Here is a 22415-nt window from a genome sequence, read left to right as displayed (position 1 = left end):
GTGTGTGTGTGTGTGTGTGTGTGTGTGTGTGTGTGTGTGTGTGTGTGTGTGCGTGCGTGCGTGCGTGCGTGCGTGCGTGCGTGCGTGCGCACGCACATACTTGTGTGCATTGACCATCATCACCTGAACAACAGCCCTCCAGCTATTGCTGCACACGTTGCCTCTCACTCATTGTAGCCTAAATGAATAGAGGATGAGGAGATAAAGAAACGCACAGCTGTATTTTCCAAACCGTCAATCTTTCCTTGGTTGCTACAGCCTGATATGACCTTTTTCCAAACTTCCGCTGGTTTGCAAAAAGTCTATAGCTTATGGATTTCATGTCAGGAGAAAATATCTGATATTTCTTCTAACAAATCCTCAGCCTTTAAATGGATTTGCTGTCAAGCACAAAAAATTACATATTTATGCTAACAGAAAGCCCATCTATTTATTGGTGTCTGCTGGCATTTTATTACTTTCGCGCCACGGCAAACGAAGTAGCCCTTTCTCCGTACTAGTCTTCTTCCAGTCAGTCAATGTTTGTTGAAGTTGCTGACTGTGTACAGTTGCTCTTCCCCCTTCAGACAGGCTCATGTCAGCCTCAGACCCCAACATTAAATCACTTTAGAGCGGGACGTACTCGATACTGTTGACCATGAAGGTTAGGTTGAGGCTCATGGCGTGATGTTGCTGCTGATCACGGTGAGATTATGATGATGGTGCGGCTTTGAGCTCAGCTAGAGAAATGATTAGGACTGCACCAGCAATGTTAGCTTGACAGATGGCAACACATGGAGCTAGCTGACAGCACTGCTGACAGCGCATTCACAAGTCCCCCATCTCGCATGCACTGTACACACTTTCTAGCTGCACATATTCTTATGGTTTTTTTCCCCTGCCATCGGCTGAAGCCTATCCCTACATATCTGCGGCAAAGCCAGCTCACATCGACAGTATGCTGAGGTGAAACTGAAAACCCACAGTGTAGACCTTTTGTCACATTATCAGTGGTCCTCAGCCAGTGGGTGTCAATATCTTCTTTTTTGTTAATGAATTCCTCTCATGCTCAACAGAGAACCTAGATTCATACACTTAGAAATCAGCTCTACAGGCACGTTAATGAATGGCCAATACACTGTTAAATACACTGTTTTCATTGGGGAAAAAAAACAGCAGCTGTGCTGTACAGAACAATTTTGTAAAAACTACAGTAAAAATACATAAATACCTTTATAGAAACTACTGTAACGTTTATTCACCATGGGGTATGTTAGTTTTGAAGTTGGAATATTTTGTTTGGGAAGCAAGTACAGTAACTGCTTGTGTCACCATTCTGTCACCTGGTGTTAATTTCTCTGAAAATGTAATGAACTACGGAATCCGTTTTATCCTATTGATATATTGCCTGCTCAGTTCTACATTCTAAACAGATTGGGGGGTGGGGGTTAGAACTCATTTAACAGTCTTTCGACAAATACTCTAAAAAAAAAATATGCTCATATGGCAGTTCATTGTATTTTCAGAGTAGTTGCTATTGTGTGACAGCACAGGGGTGCAAAGAGTGAGTGTGCTTATCTTCCATTCCAGGTTCAAGGCTGCCCAAGGTCTATTTACCTTATACAGCTGGAGCTGGGTTAGCAAAACCAGATCAACATGTGGATCCCATGCCAAACCCCCTGTGGTGGCTCAGAGCACATGGAATACACGGCATTACAACTGCTTTTAAAAACTGGAGCAGAAAAAATGTTTTTTTTATTTATACATTCATTTTCTATACCGCTTACTCCAATTTAGTCAATTTAGTATCACAGAGGGGCTATCCCAGCACTCATAGGGCAGAAGGCAGTGCACACCCTGGCGAGGATGCCATCTATCACAGGGCCACATATAGGCAGAGAGACAAACAAGCATATTCACACTCGCATGCACACCTATGGCCAATCTAGAGTCACCACAATCTCCCTAACCTGTATGTTTTTGGAAGTGAAAGGAAGCTGGAGCACCTGGAAGGGAAACCAAACAAACATGGGGAGAACATGCAAATTCCACACAGAAAGGACCATGTGGGAAGCGATCCCACGACACCACCGTGCCGCCCCTGTTGGATTTATTAATTTAAAATGAAAATTACATTAGTTTTATATCTGTAAAACTAATTACATATTTTTACCTCCGCCAAGGAGGTTATGTTTTCGGTCGCATTTGTTTGTTTGTCTGTCTGTTTGTCAGCAGGATAACTCAAAACGTTTTGAACGGATTTTAATGAAATTTTGTGGAGTGGTTGGAAATGACAAGAGGAACAAGTGATTAAATTTTAGTGGTGATCCGGATCCCGATGCTAATGCGTTAGCATGTCTATGGCATTTCCAATGTTAAAAGTTAGCATTAAGCAGTTGCAGCTGTCATTTGTTTTCAAATTGTAATATTTCTTAAATTTATTTTTGTTTATATATTAATAATCTAATGATTATTATATACAATTTTAGAGAAAGAGACAAAAAGAATTAGATCACTGTGCCAAGGAGGGAATCTCTTTAGGGTCAGTGACCCTATGGCCTTGTTTAAAGAAGTGTTTCATAAATGTTAAAAAAATTAATATATTTGCAGTTTAGTTGAATAATTGAATTTTGTCTCTTATTTGTTTTTGTCTATAAGCACATGCAATATCAATATCAGTGCTCAGATGACAGTAGCTTCTGGGAAAGGTGCAAGTTGCAATAAACTGTGATGCCAAGTGCTAAGGATACATGCTATCCAATCACAGCAGATGAAACTTTTTTTTACTACTGAGCAAACATTGTTAGACTTTTTTAGGTTCAATGATTCCATGGCGTGTACGATGTTATGGCGTCAGTGACCCCATGGCCTTGGCGGAGGTTTGCACTCACTGAGTGCTTCTAGTTTACTGTATGTTTTACAGAACTATTCAAGCAACTACAACTTCCTTCAGGCTATCTCCATTTGGGTCACTTTTATGCCCTTCCTGCCCCAAGTCCAGTTCTCCTGGCTCATGTGGTCTCTCAGCCACTAACAAATCAAGTTTCACTAGTTAGCCTAGTTGCTTCACTTTTGAGATCAGACGGGATCAGGTGTGCTCAAAGCAACATGGGTGCAGCCATACAGTAGTTTGTATTATGTTGAGTGATTGACAGCATGGTGGATCAAGCAGTTCGCATTCTTGAGCCCCAAACAGAAAGTCCCCACTTCCAGCCCACCTGTGTCTTGTTCAGTGTTGCCACAGTTACTTTGAAAAAGTAACTTAGTTACTTTACTGATTACTCAATTGTAAAAGTAACTAAGTTAGATTACTAGTTACTTTTTTAGTTACTTTTCCCAGCTGCCGACAACAACCCTCTGTCACCTCAACATGACAATGATACCTGTTTTGCCAAAACTCACTTTATAGTCACCCTTTCTTGACTTCAATGAAAATAAATACTTGTTTTATAAAAAGTAAAATAAAGACGTCTTTCTTGACCTCATATTTAACTGTTGACAGCACTGTAACAGTAAAACTTGCAATTTCGAGCCTACATTGTTTATAAAGGTAACTATTAAATTCTAACATTTTTCTAACATTTAAATTCTCTCTAAACATTTTACTTGTCGAAATTATTATTATTTTAAGCAATATTAGTTGTAGTAAAAAACGGCTTCAAAATTGCACCTTTAATCTAGGGGTGTTGTGGGGGAGGGGGCACATCCTTGCCCCACGCCCCCATTCCATCTAGATTCGCCCCTGCTTTGGCGTTTCAATCAATCAATTTTTCAATCAATTTTTTTATATAGCGCCAAATCACAACAAACAGTTGCCCCAAGGCGCTTTATATTGTAAGGCAAGGCCATACAATAATTATGTAAAACCCCAACAGTCAAAACGACCCCCTGTGAGCAAGCACTTGGCTACAGTGGGAAGGAAAAACTCCCTTTTAACAGGAAGAAACCTCCAGCAGAACCAGGCTCAGGGAGGGGCAGTCTTCTGCTGGGACTGGTTGGGGCTGAGGGAGAGAACCAGGAAAAAGACATGCTGTGGAGGGGAGCAGAGATCGATCACTAATGATTAAATGCAGAGTGGTGCATACAGAGCAAAAAGAGAAAGAAACAGTGCATCATGGGAACCCCCCAGCAGTCTACATCTATAGCAGCATAACTAAGGGATGGTTCAGGGTCACCTGATCCAGCCCTAACTATAAGCTTTAGCAAAAAGGAAAGTTTTAAGCCTAATCTTAAAAGTAGAGAGGGTGTCTGTCTCCCTGATCTGAATTGGGAGCTGGTTCCACAGGAGAGGAGCCTGAAAGCTGAAGGCTCTGCCTCCCATTCTACTCTTACAAACCCTAGGAACTACAAGTAAGCCTGCAGTCTGAGAGCGAAGCGCTCTATTGGGGTGATATGGTACTACGAGGTCCCTAAGATAAGATGGGACCTGATTATTCAAAACCTTATAAGTAAGAAGAAGAATTTTAAATTCTGTTCTAGAATTAACAGGAAGCCAGTGAAGAGAGGCCAATATGGGTGAGATATGCTCTCTCCTTCTAGTCCCCGTCAGTACTCTAGCTGCAGCATTTTGAATTAACTGAAGGCTTTTTAGGGAACTTTTAGGACAACCTGATAATAATGAATTACAATAGTCCAGCCTAGAGGAAATAAATGCATGAATTAGTTTTTCAGCATCACTCTGAGACAAGACCTTTCTGATTTTAGAGATATTGCGTAAATGCAAAAAAGCAGTCCTACATATTTGTTTAATATGCGCTTTGAATGACATATCCTGATCAAAAATGACTCCAAGATTTCTCACAGTATTACTAGAGGTCAGGGTAATGCCATCCAGAGTAAGGATCTGGTTAGACACCATGTTTCTAAGATTTGTGGGGCCAAGTACAATAACTTCAGTTTTATCTGAGTTTAAAAGCAGGAAATTAGAGGTCATCCATGTCTTTATGTCTGTAAGACAATCCTGCAGTTTAGCTAATTGGTGTGTGTCCTCTGGCTTCATGGATAGATAAAGCTGGGTATCATCTGCGTAACAATGAAAATTTAAGCAATACCGTCTAATAATACTGCCTAAGGGAAGCATGTATAAAGTGAATAAAATTGGTCCTAGCACAGAACCTTGTGGAACTCCATAATTAACTTTAGTCTGTGAAGAAGATTCCTCATTTACATGAACAAATTGTAATCTATTAGACAAATATGATTCAAACCACCGCAGCGCAGTGCCTTTAATACCTATGGCATGCTCTAATCTCTGTAATAAAATTTTATGGTCAACAGTATCAAAAGCAGCACTGAGGTCCAACAGAACAAGCACAGAGACGAGTCCACTGTCCGAGGCCATAAGAAGATCATTTGTAACCTTCACTAATGCTGTTTCTGTACTATGATGAATTCTAAAACCTGACTGAAACTCTTCAAATAGACCATTCCTCTGCAGATGATCAGTTAGCTGTTTTACAACTACCCTTTCAAGAATTTTTGAGAGAAAAGGAAGGTTGGAGATTGGCCTATAATTAGCTAAGATAGCTGGGTCAAGTGATGGCTTTTTAAGTAATGGTTTAATTACTGCCACCTTAAAAGCCTGTGGTACATAGCCAACTAACAAAGATAGATTGATCATATTTAAGATCGAAGCATTAAATAATGGTAGGGCTTCCTTGAGCAGCCTGGTAGGAATGGGGTCTAATAAACATGTTGATGGTTTGGATGAAGTAACTAATGAAAATAACTCAGACAGAACAATCAGAGAGAAAGAGTCTAACCAAATACCGGCATCACTGAAAGCAGCCAAAGATAACGATACGTCTTTGGGATGGTTATGAGTAATTTTTTCTCTAATAGTTAAAATTTTGTTAGCAAAGAAAGTCATGAAGTCATTACTAGTTAATGTTAATGGAATACTCAGCTCAATAGAGCTCTGACTCTTTGTCAGCCTGGCTACAGTGCTGAAAAGAAACCTGGGGTTGTTCTTATTTTCTTCAATTAGTGATGAGTAGAAAGATGTCCTAGCTTTACGGAGGGCTTTTTTATAGAGCAACAAACTCTTTTTCCAGGCTAAGTGAAGATCTTCTAAATTAGTGAGACGCCATTTCCTCTGTATCTGCTTTAAGCTGCGAGTTTGTGAGTTATACCACGGAGTCAGGCACTTCTGATTTAAAGCTCTCTTTTTCAGAGGAGCTACAGCATCCAAAGTTGTCTTCAATGAGGATGTAAAACTATTGACGAGATACTCTATCTCCCTTACAGAGTTTAGGTAGCTACTCTGCACTGTGTTGGTATATGGCATTAGAGAACATAAAGAAGGAATCATATCCTTAAACCTAGTTACAGCGCTTTCTGAAAGACTTCTAGTGTAATGAAACTTATTCCCCACTGCTGGGTAGTCCATCAGAGTAAATGTAAATGTTATTAAGAAATGATCAGACAGAAGGGAGTTTTCAGGGAATACTGTTAAGTCTTCTATTTCCATACCATAAGTCAGAACAAGATCTAAGATATGATTAAAGTGGTGGGTGGACTCATTTACTTTTGAGCAAAGCCAATAGAGTCTAATAATAGATTAAATGCAGTGTTGAGGCTGTCATTCTCAGCATCTGTGTGGATGTTAAAATCGCCCACTATAATTATCTTATCTGAGCTAAGCACTAAGTCAGACAAAAGGTCTGAAAATTCACAGAGAAACTCACAGTAACGACCAGGTGGACGATAGATAATAACAAATAAAACTGGTTTTTGGGACTTCCAATTTGGATGGACAAGACTAAGAGTCAAGCTTTCAAATGAATTAAAGCTCTGTCTGGGTTTTTGATTAATTAATAAGCTGGAATGGAAGATTGCTGCTAATCCTCCTCCTCGGCCCGTGCTACGAGCATTCTGACAGTTAGTGTGACTCGGGGTGTTGACTCATTTAAACTAACATATTCATCCTGCTGTAACCAGCTTTCTGTTAGGCAGAATAAATCAATATGTTGATCAATTATTATATCATTTACCAACAGGGACTTAGAAGAGAGAGACCTAATGTTTAATAGACCACATTTAACTGTTTTAGTCTGTGGTGCAGTTGAAGGTGCTATATTATTTTTTCTTTTTGAATTTTTATGCTTAAATAGATTTTTGCTGGTTGTTGGTGGTCTGGGAGCAGGCACCGTCTCTACGGGGATGGGGTAATGAGGGGATGGCAGGGGGAGAGAAGCTGCAGAGAGCTGTGTAAGACTACAACTCTGCTTCCTGGTCCCAACCCTGGATAGTCACGGTTTGGAGGATTTAAGAAAATTGGCCAGATTTCTAGAAATGAGAGCTGCTCCATCCAAAGTGGGATGGATGCCGTCTCTCCTAACAAGACCAGGTTTTCCCCAGAAGCTTTGCCAATTATCTATGAAGCCCACCTCATTTTTGAGCACAAAGAATGGATAACATTTATTTATGCAGAAAACATGACCAGATTTACAGGTAAGAAAGTTTTATTGCGTTTTCACATCATGTGGTCCTCAGAAAGAGAGTTTAGGTGCATTTGAGTGGAAAATAGTGTTAGTTGTTGACGCGTCGCGGAGGATCAGCTGTTTTTAACGACCAGATACAGAGCGGCTCAGCTCAGAATTCTAAATAAAGGAGGAAAAAAAGTATAAAAATGTCTTTGTAAAGTTCAGTGCAGGTGTGCTGATCACCGCGCTTTAAGAGGTGAGGACGAGTCGAGCAGCTGCAAAAAACCGCAGATTAAAAGCTCACAGCTCACTTAAAGTGGGCAGTTCAGTCGAACCCCGACCTCCTGCCCACGGACCAAGTTTAATGCTGTTATCGACCCACAATGAAAAATAATAGTAACGCACAGTGACATGGAGAAGTAACTTTAATCTGATTACTGATTTGGAAAGATTAACGCGTTAGATTACTCGTTACTAAAAAAAGTGGTCAGATTAGAGTAACGCGTTACTAAGTAACGCGTTACCGGCATCACTGGTCTTGTTCCCTATCTGAAGTTGAATTGGGAATGGCACGTGACAAAATCTTGTGCCACATCAACATGTGAATCCATACTGGATCTGCTGTGATGACCCCCAGCAAACACGGGCGCAGCCAAGAGAAACATATTATGTTGAGAGACCGAAGCATTTGGAGGGATGTGGCAGAAACCTGTCGGTTCCAAAGCCCCAGAAAACCATGAAGGCAGGCAGATAATGATTTTGCATGGCTGGATGCAAAGATTTGATCAAGGACTTATGTTTTGTTTCCTTTATTTATTTTTTTTACTTGTTTATCCACTTGGATAACAGTTTCAAACTCAATCCAAATGCATCCTCGGGGGACGCGTTTGTAACCCCTCTGAATAGTTGCAACACTTCTCACTGCACTTTTTGACAGCTCTGAGGTTGAAATAAGGCATCTGTATGAGTGTGCACATGTTCAAATGTGTGCACATGTATGGCAGAGTGGCAGCGATGTGATTGATGAGACATGAAAGCAAGCAAAAGAAGATTTCCAGTCAGTCAGGCCCGTGAATAACCACATAGGCTGTGGATTAAAGGCACAAAGCTGTCTGAACAAACAAAGTAACACATCCATTATCATACACACAGAGCTGTTTTGCTCTCTTGAGCAACACTGACAACAAAATTAAAGTGTGTTAACAAAAATAGATAGTATTGTTTTCTTGAACTCAGGAGATGAAACATGGCGACGTCTAACAAATTGTATGCTCACAAAAAAGCAAACAAACAAAAAAACAACCTCATAATCTTAAGAGAGCGCTTACAAAACTGTCAAAAACTGTGTTTAGGATTAAAAATATAACACAATGCTAAAATACCCTTGCCGTATGAGCATTGTGTTCTTTATAATTTGCAGTTGTTTAATTCATTATTAGGATCCTATTGTTTTATGTAAATTTGTACATGTTCAATAAAGCCCCTCTATCGATCAATCAATCAAAAACAATATTTATGTTTTAAGAGCGGAAGTTGTGCAAATCAAGGAATATTTGTAGATCACCCACGGTACATTTGCAGGTATTAATGAGACAGATGTAACTCCACAGAAAGTTAGCTTTGATTTAGCGGAAGTTAACATTGCAAAGGTGTTATCGGGTTACATAAACACTGTTTTCAGTTTTAGGAGTGTTTATTTCTCGCTAACGTTTACATAATATATGACACAGAAGTTATATTTACACACAAAATGGCGTTTTGCTGCTAGCTACCAACCTGTGATGTTACCATGCTAACATCCGTGAAATGGCTTGTGAATAAGTTCAGAGGTGTTATTAGGTTTCAAAAACAGCATTTTCAGTTTTAGAAGTCTTTATTTCTCACTAGCTTTTACATAGTATATGAGAAACATGTATATAAACACACAAAACAAAGTGATTTTGGAGAGACCAGCCACTGAAGGTCACAGTGCAGCTCTACTCTGATTGGCTGTCACGCGACTCACGCCCGTCACTCAAACACAGAACTGAACAGATTGAAACAGAATGTGACTTTTTAACCTCTTAAAATAGGTCAGGGCTAGCCATCTTTGAACTTGTCCTAGGTCTGTGTGCCAAGAATGTTTCCTATAAATTTGAACACTTTGGGAATAATAGGACTGGACTTATGCTGAGCACAGACAGACAAACAGAAGGACGGACAGAAGTAAAGTCTTCGCAATACCCGATGGCCATATTTGATGGCCTCGGGTAATAATGTGTATGAAATGTTCATGAGTATCATAATTATTAGGTATGGGGAGTAACAGATTTATGTAGGCAATCAAAATTTTAAAATGCACATAATTCTTTTTCATTAGATTTACAGGGAAAAATATGGAGTCTGATTATAAATGCATTTTATTAAAATAGAGATTATATTCTGGCTCATATAATTATTCTGCAGAAGTATAGCTGTCATGAATGAATGAATGAATGTATCACTACAACACAGATACATCTGTTGTGAGGTATTGGGAAAAAGCATCAAACCATTATTCGATCTTTAGGATATTTACACAAGTTTCTTGGAATTACATTAGCAGTTTATTGCAGAGTTATGATGTGTTGAATGACATGATACAAAAATAGGACATTAAAAAGTTAGGCTCACCCAGAAAATGTCACAGGAGAAAGATTGTTCTTCCACTATTTCTCAACATAGTCTCCCTTAATGTCAGTGCACTCGATCCATTGATGTTCAAGCTTTGCTATATCTTTTTCTTGCTTGAGATGTACAGAATGTGTTTTTCTGGCCATGTTTACCTTGGCCTTGACCTTTGACCAAACTACTCCAAAATCTAATCATCTCTAGATATCTGTACAGATACGTTTGATCCATCTTGGCTTCTTGGTTGTTGTGATAAAAAAGTGCATGTTCTTTCAGCTTTTCCAAAGAATTGAAATACAAGAGGTGATTGATAAATTTTGAGCCCGTTTATCAGAATGTGAAAGATGGAGAACCATGCTCGACTTTTTCTGGGTCAGGCTCAAAACGTATTAATCACCCTTCCTAAAAAAAAAAAAAAAAAAAAAAAAAATCCCAAAGTCTTTTCACAATATAGAGACAAACATTGAAAATATGCAAACAACCAAATACATAATTAGGAATGTCACAACAACAACAGACTTTAACCTTCTTCTTCTTCTTCTTTGTCTTTCGGCTGTTCCCGTAAGGGGTCGCCACAGCAGATCAATCGTTTCCATCTCACCCTGTCCTCTGTATCTTCCTCTGTCACACCAACCACCTGCATGTCCTCTCTCAGCACATCCATGAACCTCCTCTTTGGTCTCCCTCTTCTCCTCCTGCCTGGTGGCTCCATTCTCAGCATCCTTCTCCCTATATACCCTGGGTCCCTCCTCTGCACATGTCCAAACCATCTCAATCTCGCCTCTCTGACTTTGTCTCCAAACCGTCCCACCTGAGCTGTCCCTCTGATATGTTCATTCCTAATCTTGTCCATTCTTGTCAGTCCCAAAGAGAATCTCAACATCTTCAGCTCTGCCACCTCCAGCTCTGCCTCCTGTCTTTTTGTTAGTGCCGCTGTCTCTAAACCATACAACATAGCTGGTCTCACTACTGTTTTGTAAACTTTCCCCTTCACTCTTGCTGATATTCTTCGGTCACAAATCACTCCTGCCACCTTTCTCCACCCACTCCACCCTGCCTGCACTCTCTTCTTCACCTCTCTACCACACTCTCCATTACTTTGAACAGTTGACCCCAAATATTTAAACTCATCTACTTTCACCACTTCTACTCCTTGTAACTGCACTATTCCACTGGGCTCCCTCTCATTCACACACATGTACTCAGTCTTGCTTCTACTGACTTTCATTCCCCTTCTCTCCAAAGCATATCTCCACTTCTCCAGATTAGACTCAACTTGCTCTCTACTCTCACTACAGATCACAATGTCATCTGCAAACATCATAGTCCATGGGGACTCCTGTCTGATCTCATCTGTCAACCTGTCCATCACCACTGCAAACAAGAAAGGACTCAGAGCTGATCCTTGGTGAGTCTGTCATTCCGACTGCGCATCTTACCGCTGTCACACTATTCTTGTACATGTCCTGCACTACCCTAACATACTTCTCTGCCACTCCAGACTTCCTCATACAATGCCACAACTCTTCTCTTGGCACCCTATCATAAGCTTTTTCTAAGTCCACAAACACACAATGTAACTCTTTCTGTCCTTCTCTGTACTTTTCCAACAGTATTCTCAGAGCAAACATTGCATCTGTAGTGCTCTTTCTCGGCATGAAACCATATTGCTGCTCACAGATCTTCACCTGTTTTCTAAGCCTAGCTTCTACTACTCTTTCCCATAACTTCATGCTGTGGCTGATCAGCTTTATGCCTCTGTAGTTACTGCAGCTCTGCACATCACCCTTGTTCTTGAAAATAGGAACCAGCACACTTCGTCTCCACTCCTCAGGCATCCTCTCACTTTCCAAGATTTTATTAAACAATCTGGTTAGAAACTCTACTGCCATCTCTCCTAGACATTTCCATGCCTCCATTGGAATGTCATCTGGACCAACTGCCTTTCCACTCTTCATCCTCTTCATAGCAGCCCTCACTTCTTCCTTGCTAATCTCTTTTACTTCCTGATTTACTCTCACCATATCATCCAGCCTTTTCTCTCGCTCATTTTCTTTATTCATCAACTCTTCAAAATATTCCCTCCACCTTCTCAGCACAAACTCCTCACTTGTCAGCACATTACCATGTGCATCTTTTACCACCCTAACCTGCTGCACATCCTTTCCAGCTCTGTCCCTTTGTCTGGCCAATCGGTACAAGTCCTTTTCTCCTTCCTTACTATTCAACTTCTTGTACAGCTCGCAATATGCCTTTTCCTTTGCTTTTGCCACTTCTCTTCTCGCCTTACGCCGCATCTCCTTGTACTCCTGTCTACTTTCTTCATCTCTCCGACTATCCCAAAACTTTTTCGCCAACCTCTTTCTCCTTATGCTTTCCTGGACCTCTTCATTCCACCACCAAGTCTCCTTGTCTTCCTTCCACTGTCCAGATGTCATATCCAGTACTGCCCTAGCTGTCTCCCTCACCACATCTGCAGTACTTTTCCAGTTATCCAAAATTGCTTCCCCTCCAACTAGTGCTTCTCTCACCTGCTCGCTAAATTTCACACAAGTCTTCCTCCTTCAGCTTCCACCATCTGATCCTTTGTTGAGCTCTCACTCCCTTCTTCTTCTTTACCTCTAAAGTCATCCTACAAACAACCATCCTATGCTGTCTAGTGACACTCTCTCCTGCTACCACCTTACAGTCTGTGATTTCTTTTAGCTTGCATCTCTTATAAAGAATGTAGTCCACCTGTGTGCACCTTCCTCCACTCTTATATGTTACCCTGTGCTCCTTCCTTTTATTAAAGTAGGTATTCACCACAGCCATTTCCATCCTTTTTGCAAAATCAACTACCATCTGTCCTTCCCCATTCCTATCCTTGATACCATATCTACCCATTACTTCCTCATCACCTCTGTTCCCTTCACCAACATGCCCATTGAAGTCTGCTCCTATCACCACTCTTTCATGCTTGGGCACACTCTCCACCACCTCATCTAACACACTCCAGAAATCTTCTTTCTCCTTCATCTCACAACCTACCTGTGGGGCATATGCACTGATGATATTCATCATCACCCCTTCAATTTCCAACTTCACACTCATCACCCTGTCAGACACTCGCTTAACCTCCAACACACTTTTAACATACTCTTCCTTTAAAATGACTCCAACACCATTTCTCTTCCTGTCCTCACCATGGTACAACAACTTGTACCCACCGCTGATGCTCCTGCTCTTACTTCCCTTCCACTTGGTCTCTTGCACACACAATATGTCTACCTTTCTCCTCTCCATCATATCAGCCAGCTCTCTCCCTTTACCAGTCATACTACCAACATTCAAAGTCCCCACTCTCATTTCCACCCTTCTAGTTTTCTTCTTCTCCCGCTGTTCGTGGCAACGTTTTCCTCCTCTTCTTCGTCGTCTTCGCCCAGCAGTAGCCCAATTTCCACCGGCACCCTGTTGGGCAATAGCACCGGTGGCGGACGTTGTTAACCCGGGCCGCGACCGATCCGGTATGGGAATTCGATTCTGAGTCTGCATAGTTGGGTTGGCTTGTTTTACGCCGGATGCCCTTCCTGACGCAACCCTCCTCATTTATCCGGGCTTGGGACCGGCACTCAGAATGTACTGGCCGCACACCCCATGTGGCTGAGTTCAACAGACTTTAACCAATTTTTAAAATCTGAAGACATTTGGTTTCAATGACAGTTTGTCTGAGGGTTTTCAAAACTTGAAGAGTAACAGGAGCAAAAGCTACAGAACCCGTAGACTCCTCCAAGTGGTTAGAATGAACTGTTTTAATGTATAATTTAACCTGACTTATCTCGGCATAGTGTTCTAAGGAAACCAAACAGGTGCCCGCTGCTTTTGTTTGTTCAACACCCAGCAATGAAAACTGAATATCCCAATTAGTCCATGAGCCCAAAGCCCATTTTAACCCAATTGGTGCCACTTAAGGGGACTAAACAATGCTTACAGTCCAGTCTCAGTATACCATGGCCTTCACAAAAATGTATAATTAATAAATGGAATGGTTTTGACCATGCTGAATGCTTGGTCTCTAAAGTAAAGATAAAACAAGGTTGACATCCATTGAATTCTATGACATATGTTAACATGATAATTAAGCATGACACATGGTGCAAACTATTCCTTCTTAAAACCCTATTAACTAAACCAATCATTTACACCAGTTTTTAACAAAACTGGAGCAACTTTAACTCTTGGCTCCTGTGCAAACTGAAATTGACCTTTGTCACCATTTTGGCTGTTTTTACCACATAACTTCATAACTTTGCTTCATAGATAGTCCAAAATCTTTATGATTGTACAAATAATGTGGCATACTTTTCAATATGATGAGCATTTTTAAATGTTGACCTCTGGAGAGTTCTTAACTGACCCCTACCTGGCAATAGCTGTCAATCTGGAAAGGCTATCATGCATTTTTATGTAAGCAATGGTATATTGAGGTGGGATTGCAAATGTTAAGTCTTCTTAAGTGGTACAGAAAGCCTGCTTGGCCCATAGACTAACTCATGAGAATAGCACACTTGACAAGACTATTCTGTCCTAATACACCTGTTGTGTGGGTGCTCTGCTCTGGGTTGCCCTATGTTCTGAGTGCATCAACAAACATATGAGCACCAATTAGCAACTAGTAAGAACTTGTGAAACACATGAGGATGATAAATGCATTTGTTCTTTGTTTCGCCTCCAGGTCCAGGGGTTGGAAAAACAAGTGGATTTCTCAGATCTGGGTCCAGTGGGTTCTGTGATGAAAACGCATGGTGTGACATATGGCATGGGCAGAGGCACAACGGGAGGAACAACAGGTGGAGTGGTTAAACCTCCTTACCAAACACGTATCTTCTCCACCTCCATTGACCAGACACCAATGAAATCCAAGCCACCCACCTACAGTTTCTTTAACCCATATGACAGGGTCCAGAACCAGTCCCTGCTCCTGGATCAGACAGGGTACCGGTCTAAACGTAAGCCATCACTAAAAACAGCCCTGAAAACCAAGAAGATCTTCGGATGGGGGGACTTCTACTTTAACGTCAAGACGATGAAATTTAGCTTGTTGGTGACGGGGAAGATTGTGGACCACATCAACGGGACGTTCACCGTTTACTTCCGCCACAACTCATCCAGCTTGGGGAATGTGTCAGTGAGTATCGTGCCACCAAGCAAAGTGGTGGAGTTTGAGGTGCTCCACCAGCAGCAGCACCTTCACCCGCACACCCAGCAGGACATCCAGATCCAGGAGACTCAGCAGTCAACCATCGACCCCAAAGAGACGAAGACCTTCAACTGCCGGGTGGAGTATGAAAAAACCAACAGATCTAAGAAGCCCAAACCCTGCCTCTATGATCCATCGCAGACCTGCTTCACAGAGCACACCCAGTCCCACGCTGCGTGGCTGTGCGCCAAACCCTTCAAGGTCATCTGCATCTTCATCTCGTTCTTTAGCATTGATTACAAGTTGGTTCAAAAAGTGTGTCCGGACTACAACTTCCAGAACGAGCACCCCTACTTTGGATAAAGTAACAAAACTGATGTGAATGGGAAAGGGGAGGGATTTGGGGAGCAGTGATGATATACTATTGATGATATTAATGATGGAAGTGATGTTCATGAAGAAGAAGGGGACATGATTTTTTTTTTTTTTTTTTTTTTTGCCTCTGAACCTGTGAATTGTGGATTTAAATCAAATATAATCAGACTCACGGATGGTTAGAATAAGGTTGATTTTTTTTCCCCCTCAAGATATTTTTGAACTTAGTATTTGTTTAGTTTTTTTTTTAATTCAATTGTTTTGTGTAAATACTGTTCTCAACCTCAGCACACTTATTGTTTTTAGATATTTGTTCCTCTGTGTTATTACTTTTTGCAGTTGGACAGTTTTCTTGAATCAGTATGCCCTCTGAGTACAGTGGCTGTGCTTCGCCGTCACTGTATGGCAGACTTAATGTTATGGTAGACTGACTGTTAATCATCTTTCTCAGCTCTACGTTTCAAACCTTGACTATAAGAGAGTTATATGTATGAGAAATGCTATGCTGGATACAATATACTGTATGAAAAAGCACATTAAAATTTCCTAAACTGTCTGTCTGGCTATTCATTCAAAGCAAGTTGCAGAACAGTCTGCATGTACTACGTTCTCTTTTTTTTCTATGTTTCTATGTTTTTAAGCGTGCTATTACTAATGGGGCATTTCACTCTGATTAGAAATTCATCTCCAAGGTTTCTGTGAAGATAATAATTTTAATTTTCTCAAATATGTTGAAGGAAACTCCGTTGTGACTTCTTTTAAGGAGAACTGTATCTGGGAGAGGTATCTAATATATTTTTAATTACATATACCCTGAAACTGAAAAGAAGCCAAACGCTGGAAGAAATAGTGTATGATTGGCAGATTTCTATTTTTCTCTACTTTCTGTTACTTAATCCTCCACATGGCTTCCACAAGCTACTCTATACAGTATGCTACAGTTAGTATCAGCTACTTAATGATATTTACTGCACTGTTGCTTTCTATTATCATCAAAATATGAGATTTTTGCAAAATCTCATGTGAATGGACACCTTCACAATGAAAAAAATTGCATGATACATGCTAATTTGGGGTTATAAGCCAGTACCCACCTTTTTCCTTAGAAAGACAGACATGTAGTGCCCTACCTTGCACTTGGAGCACAACAGCACACAGTGCAACGTAAGCATCATTCCTACTTTCCAACTGGCACAATTGTCATTTTCATATCATGCATCTGTTCTGTGAATTGCAAGGTCACTTCCATTTGCTTGCGTGTCTACGGGCATGCTAGCCTGTAATTAGGTGTGATCAGGTGCAGTTATAGTGCTTTGTTATTGTCTGGCACAGAAAATTTGCATTATTTGCCAGCAAAATCTAGGTTTAAAATCCAGTGCACTGTGTGTCTGCTATTCATAGGACAAACCAGTCACATAGCCCCACATGGAGGGGACACGTCATGCCCACACTCTGCACATAACGATGTCCTTTAGTGTGTCACAGGGCCATGAAGCAGAACTGGAAACAAAAATGGTAAAAAAAAAAAAAAAAATACAAGTAATTTCAACAACTCTGGTTTGTACTGTATTTTTATGCTACTTTTCTTTCTCCACACAACTAGGTTGAATGGATGAACAGGAGGAGATTCCATTTTCACAGGCGGTCACAGGAATGGACACTCAAATCATCTGCACAAAAGCGCACAACAGCACACATGACAGAGTGCACCATAGCAAATTTCCAGACAAAGACAGAATGAACAGTTTTTAACTTACCTTAAAAAGTACTGCCAGTGATGGGTCTTCATGGTCAGCTGAAACTACACTTATTTGCTTCTCCTTGTACAGTGGTCAATGAACATTTTTTCCGTATAGCAGATGTGGCAGATGCTCTGTCAAAAGAACTTCCAACATCATATCACTTTTCCCTACTGATTTTGAACACACATGAGCTCACAGTCTGTCTGTGCAGACCCATTTCCTATCACAAAAACTTTTTGCTGAATCTGAATTAAACTTATGAATAATAATGCCACAAGCCTTTGGTATATGTGTATTTCAAAGACAATGGCAAGTAAAACTCTGATTAGTTGATTTTGTTATGCCCACAATACCCCTATAACTAATGAAGAGGATGAATCCAACACCTTTGTGCCTTTGTGCACTGTGCCCAACTTTGCACTCAGTTTACTTGGTCTCTAGTTTCAAAAAGTACTTGGGCACCCCCCAAATCCACCTGCACCAAGTGTTGCATTCCATTAACATAATGGCGTCAAGATTGGACCCATAATGTCTGTCTTCCACACTTACGAGTTGAACACCTGGGTACAAGAAGCACCTAAGTCACATTTTTGATAAAAATGAGCTGGTACCAGTATTGTAATTCATTATGGCCAGAGCATCATTTGGTACTAAAAACATGGAAAAATGAGAAGTCAAGTCTGGTTTATTGATGTACAGTTACTGGTGAATTCACTAAAATGTAGTGCAAGAAATACTCAAGTCCATAATTTCTTAAGTTTCTAAGTCCATGCGTGACCAATCAAAATGGTGTGACAAGCTATCAAAATGGCAACATCATGCAAGGCAACCACCCTATAAGTTATAACATGATGACAGGAGATTGTACAAAAATCTTCTTGAAATGTGGTGTGAAGTCTGTCCATCCTGCATATGTGAATTTCTTGCCGATCATTTCAGCACTGATGTGGAAGCTTTGTTCCAGAACTTCAGTTTGCCACCAACTGTTACCTTCCACCACCAGCACCTCAAGGGAGATGACAGAGCTGAAGATGATGTTAATGAATATGAACAGTGAAGTTTGTGGGTACAACTGAATCAGTGTCACCTGAAGTGTATAGGTTGTGTTTTTTCCTTTAAGGCCAAGATATTTTGATACTCTTAACAGTTGACTTTGTGGTTATATTTCTGATCAGGTATGATTTTAATGCAAACTTTCTGAGCAGGAGAACTTTACTGGATGAGGGATGTGATTTAAAAAGCCTTGACATCAAAGTTAAGTTTTCTTTTATTTAGAACAATAATTTTGAGTAATTTTGGGATTTATCGTGTAATATTGGAGTTAACTGAGGATTTTTGCATAAAATTAAACAATGAAAGGAAAGGAGACACAGCAAAACTTGCTGTTTTGCAATCAAAAATGAGCAAAAGAAAAAAAAGGCTTCGTGGAGTAAATGTACGTAAGCCCAGGTCCTAAAAAGTCCAAAACAAATTTTCCCGTTTCCTTTACAAAAAAAAAAAAAAAATTCCACCAGAAAAGTGTTTTTGTTTACTCTGTATGACCCCTGGAACTAGCAAGAGATCCCATAGTATGGTACCTAAGTATCTGCATCAGGTTGTGAAAACTTTGATGATCAATATCTGAAAACTGTTATTTTGTGACCAAAGTACTTCTTGTGCACAGGACTTCAGAGTCTCTTTTCTCTCTCCCTCAGATCACAGGTTATTTGCTCGCCATAGTTTTGATCTAACTCAGAATTTCATTAGAAAACACACAGTCAATGCTAACTGAATCTTCATTTTACTCCTGTTCAATATCCTATTATGCTCCTGATCAATGCTTTTGACTCACAGATCCAGGTAGATCCATGTATCTTAAAGACATTGCAGTGGACAGTCGATGCACAAAGATTGATGGACTCACTGCAACCCAGCTTCCACTTTAGTTACAAAGCTTCTTTATGGCAGGTTGGTGAAATACTGCAAAAAAAATCAGTTGTTGTGGGCACCACTCTATTCTGTGACTGTACTTGTCCTTCATTGTGTGTCTGTGGTGTGCAAACCATGTGTGTGGATTTGGTTACATGAATTCAGTGTAGATGTGCATGTACATCTGCGCATGTATCTGTGTGTATGCATGTTCATGCTTGTCCATTGCTATCTGAATCACAGTAAAAAGAAACATGTAATAAAATGAAAAACAAACCCCTGCACCATAGTGGGACAATCTGGTTATCCACCCATCCATTTTCTATACCCGCTTTCTCCAATTAAGGGTCACCCTGGACAGGACACCAGTCTGTCGCAGGTCCACATATAGGCAAACAAACACATTCACACCCGCACGCACACCTATGGTAAATTTAATGTTTCCAATTTACCTAACCTGCATGTCTTTGGATGTGGGAGGAAGCCAGAGTACCCAGAGGGAACCCATGCAAACACAGGAAGAACATGCAAACTCCACACAGAAAGGCCCTAGATGGGAATGGAACCCACAACCTTCTTGCTGTGAAGCAACAGCGCAACCACTAAGCCACCATGCTGCCACAATGTGGTTTTAAGTTCAAGAATCACTGAATGCATTGGTCACATGAATGCCTTCCGTCAAAGATTGTTGTATGTCCTCCACAAAACCAGTGAAAGTATGTATTCCTGCACACCGTATCTCAGTGAATCATTCTAATCCATCTAGACTGGTAAACACATTATTTTTTATTTTTTATTAACACCAGAAACATCACATAACATTTTTTGAACATTTGTATTTTTCAATATAATGAATATACTCATATAATGTCACAATTCCCAGAGGGTCTTCTGAATGTCATCCAAAATTGCTGGTAATACTTTCCAGCTGTATAGGGAGCTGAGCAAGTGGACTGTGATGTCTCCAAGGGTAGACAAGGAGGCATTAATAAGAGGAATCTGTGAGCAGAAGACACACCATCTGTGGTCTAGTGACCTTCAGCCTATTTACAGATAGACTGAAGTACTGCAGTCTTCCAATCCTACACCTTGTGCCACCGCATTTAAGTGTCAGCACGGTCCTCACAGATGACTGCTGTACTGTTCCATAGGGCAGGCTGCTATGAGCATTTGCATAACACTGATTATCCGACCAAGATGTTGGACATTTCCTGTGACAGGGTTCAGGTTTTGATCCACCAGTCAGATGTGAACCAGTGAATCTGTGAACCTGTGGGATTTATAGTATCAGAGCTCAAATTCTTCAAGCAGGTGAAGCTGCTGGTCTTGTGACATTGCAGGCGATGTTTATCATTTAGGAGACAGTTATTCTAATAGGTCAGGTGTGGGAGCATGCACTGGTGGTGCACGACAGCACCACATGGCAATCTCCTAGGCAGAAGTAACTAATTATCAGATGAAGTGAGTCCAGCAGCCTCCAGCCTTGGCCTTTTCCAGTTGCTCGAGACCTCAACATTGAAGCAGAAAAATACACCCTCATAGCCCAAATGCTGTAGCTAATGTTCCCTTAGAATACAAGTGATACTCCTCATCTTAACCTTCCTAAGTAACTGTTAATTTGACACAAAGACATTCTGGTACATATGGTACCAAAGATGTAATTGCTGTCTCAGGTAGTTGGCAAAGGTAGTAGCTCACTGGGAGCGACTGTTGCCGAGTAGTTGGAGACACAAATTTGCACCAAAACATGCAAAGTAGCAACAATTTTCATATGGAATCATGATGAAATGATGATACATTTGTGAACAAAGTGGTCAGGATGGGTATGGGCTGCTATTATGTGAAAAGAGGCTGTGGAAATACCCCAAACTGTACCCACAGAAGGTAAAGCCATGTAACTAATAATAAAATAAAATAATCATAAATAAAGAGCAGCACAGTGGCTTAGTGGTTAGCATTGTTGCCTCACAGCAGCAAAGCCATGGGATCGCTTCCCACCATGAATTATTGGTGGGATAGGCTGAGAATTCCAGCCCCACATAACCCTTCACTAGAGTAAGTGGTTATAGAAAATGAATGAATAAATAATAATAAAAAGAAAGGCCTAGTGTGGCTCCATGGAGGAGAAGAAATAAAGGGTGTTGTGTGGTGGCAGTGCATTCACTGATTTGTAGAATGATGTCCAGCAGAGTGATAGGCCGCTGCATCTCGTTATTACTGTACCTGGTAGATCCACTCTCCTCTACTCTTAGAAATGTCTAGTATATGATCCTCCACTGGCTGGGCTCTGGTATCACTTCCTGTTCCGGAGCACAGCGGTGTTTTTCTGTATCTGTTAGCTGTTTAATCTGCGCAGTTAGATTGATCTAGTTATCTAGATTACGATTTGTTTCCCAGTGTAATCTTTACGTGCCTTAACTAAAGCACTCCTTCTGCTGAATCACCTCTAAATTATTTACACATTATTCACTTTGCGTGTTTTTAGGAATCCGCTAGCTTAGCGTAGCTACTAGCTCTTAGCCGATTTAGCATGGCGGCTTCTCCTGTCTCTCCCGCACTTTTCTGCTCTGGGTGTGAAATGTTTAGTTATTCCTCGGCCTCCTTTAGCAGTAACGGTACTTGTAATAAGTGTAGCTTATTCGTAGCTTTGGAGGCCAGGCTGGGCGAATTGGAGACTCGGCTCCGCACCGTGGAAAATTCTACAGCTAGCCAGGCCCCTGTAGTCGGTGCGGACCAAGGTAGCTTAGCCGCCGTTAGTTACCCCCTGGCAGATCCCGAGCAGCCGGGAAAGCAGGCTGACTGGGTGACTGTGAGGAGGAAGCGTAGCCCTAAACAGAAGCCCCGTGTACACCGCCAACCCCTTCACATCTCTAACCGTTTTTCCCCACTCGGCGACACACCCGCCGAGGATCAAACTCTGGTTATTGGCGACTCTGTTTTGCGAAATGTGAAGTTAGTGACACCAGCAACCATAGTCAATTGTCTTCTGGGGGCCAGAGCAGGCGACATTGAAGGAAATTTGAAACTGCTGGCTAAGGCTAAGCGTAAATTTGGTAAGATTGTAATTCACGTCGGCAGTAATGACACCCGGTTACGCCAATCGGAGGTCACTAAAATTAACATTAAATCGGTGTGTAACTTTGCAAAAACAATGTCGGA

At 41.0% G+C, this 22415-nt stretch overlaps 1 protein-coding gene across 1 annotated transcript in view; it reads left to right on the top strand.

The window, feature by feature from the left end:
- LOC117506602 (neurexophilin-2) overlaps positions 1-16162 on the top strand; it is a 174657-nt gene extending 158495 nt beyond the window's left edge. Inside the window, exon 2 of the mRNA XM_034166115.1 lies at positions 14767-16162. Coding sequence (XP_034022006.1) covers positions 14767-15594 — 828 coding nt within the window. The 3' untranslated portion in view covers positions 15595-16162. The remainder of the gene's footprint in view (positions 1-14766) is intronic.
- The last annotated feature ends 6253 nt before the right edge of the window (positions 16163-22415 follow it).

Source organism: Thalassophryne amazonica, chromosome 3 (genome assembly GCF_902500255.1).
Source record: "Thalassophryne amazonica chromosome 3, fThaAma1.1, whole genome shotgun sequence".
Lineage (NCBI taxonomy): Eukaryota > Metazoa > Chordata > Actinopteri > Batrachoidiformes > Batrachoididae > Thalassophryne > Thalassophryne amazonica.
The sequence above is the reverse complement of the archived record's forward strand: the minus strand, read 5'-3'. Positions and strand labels throughout refer to the sequence as shown.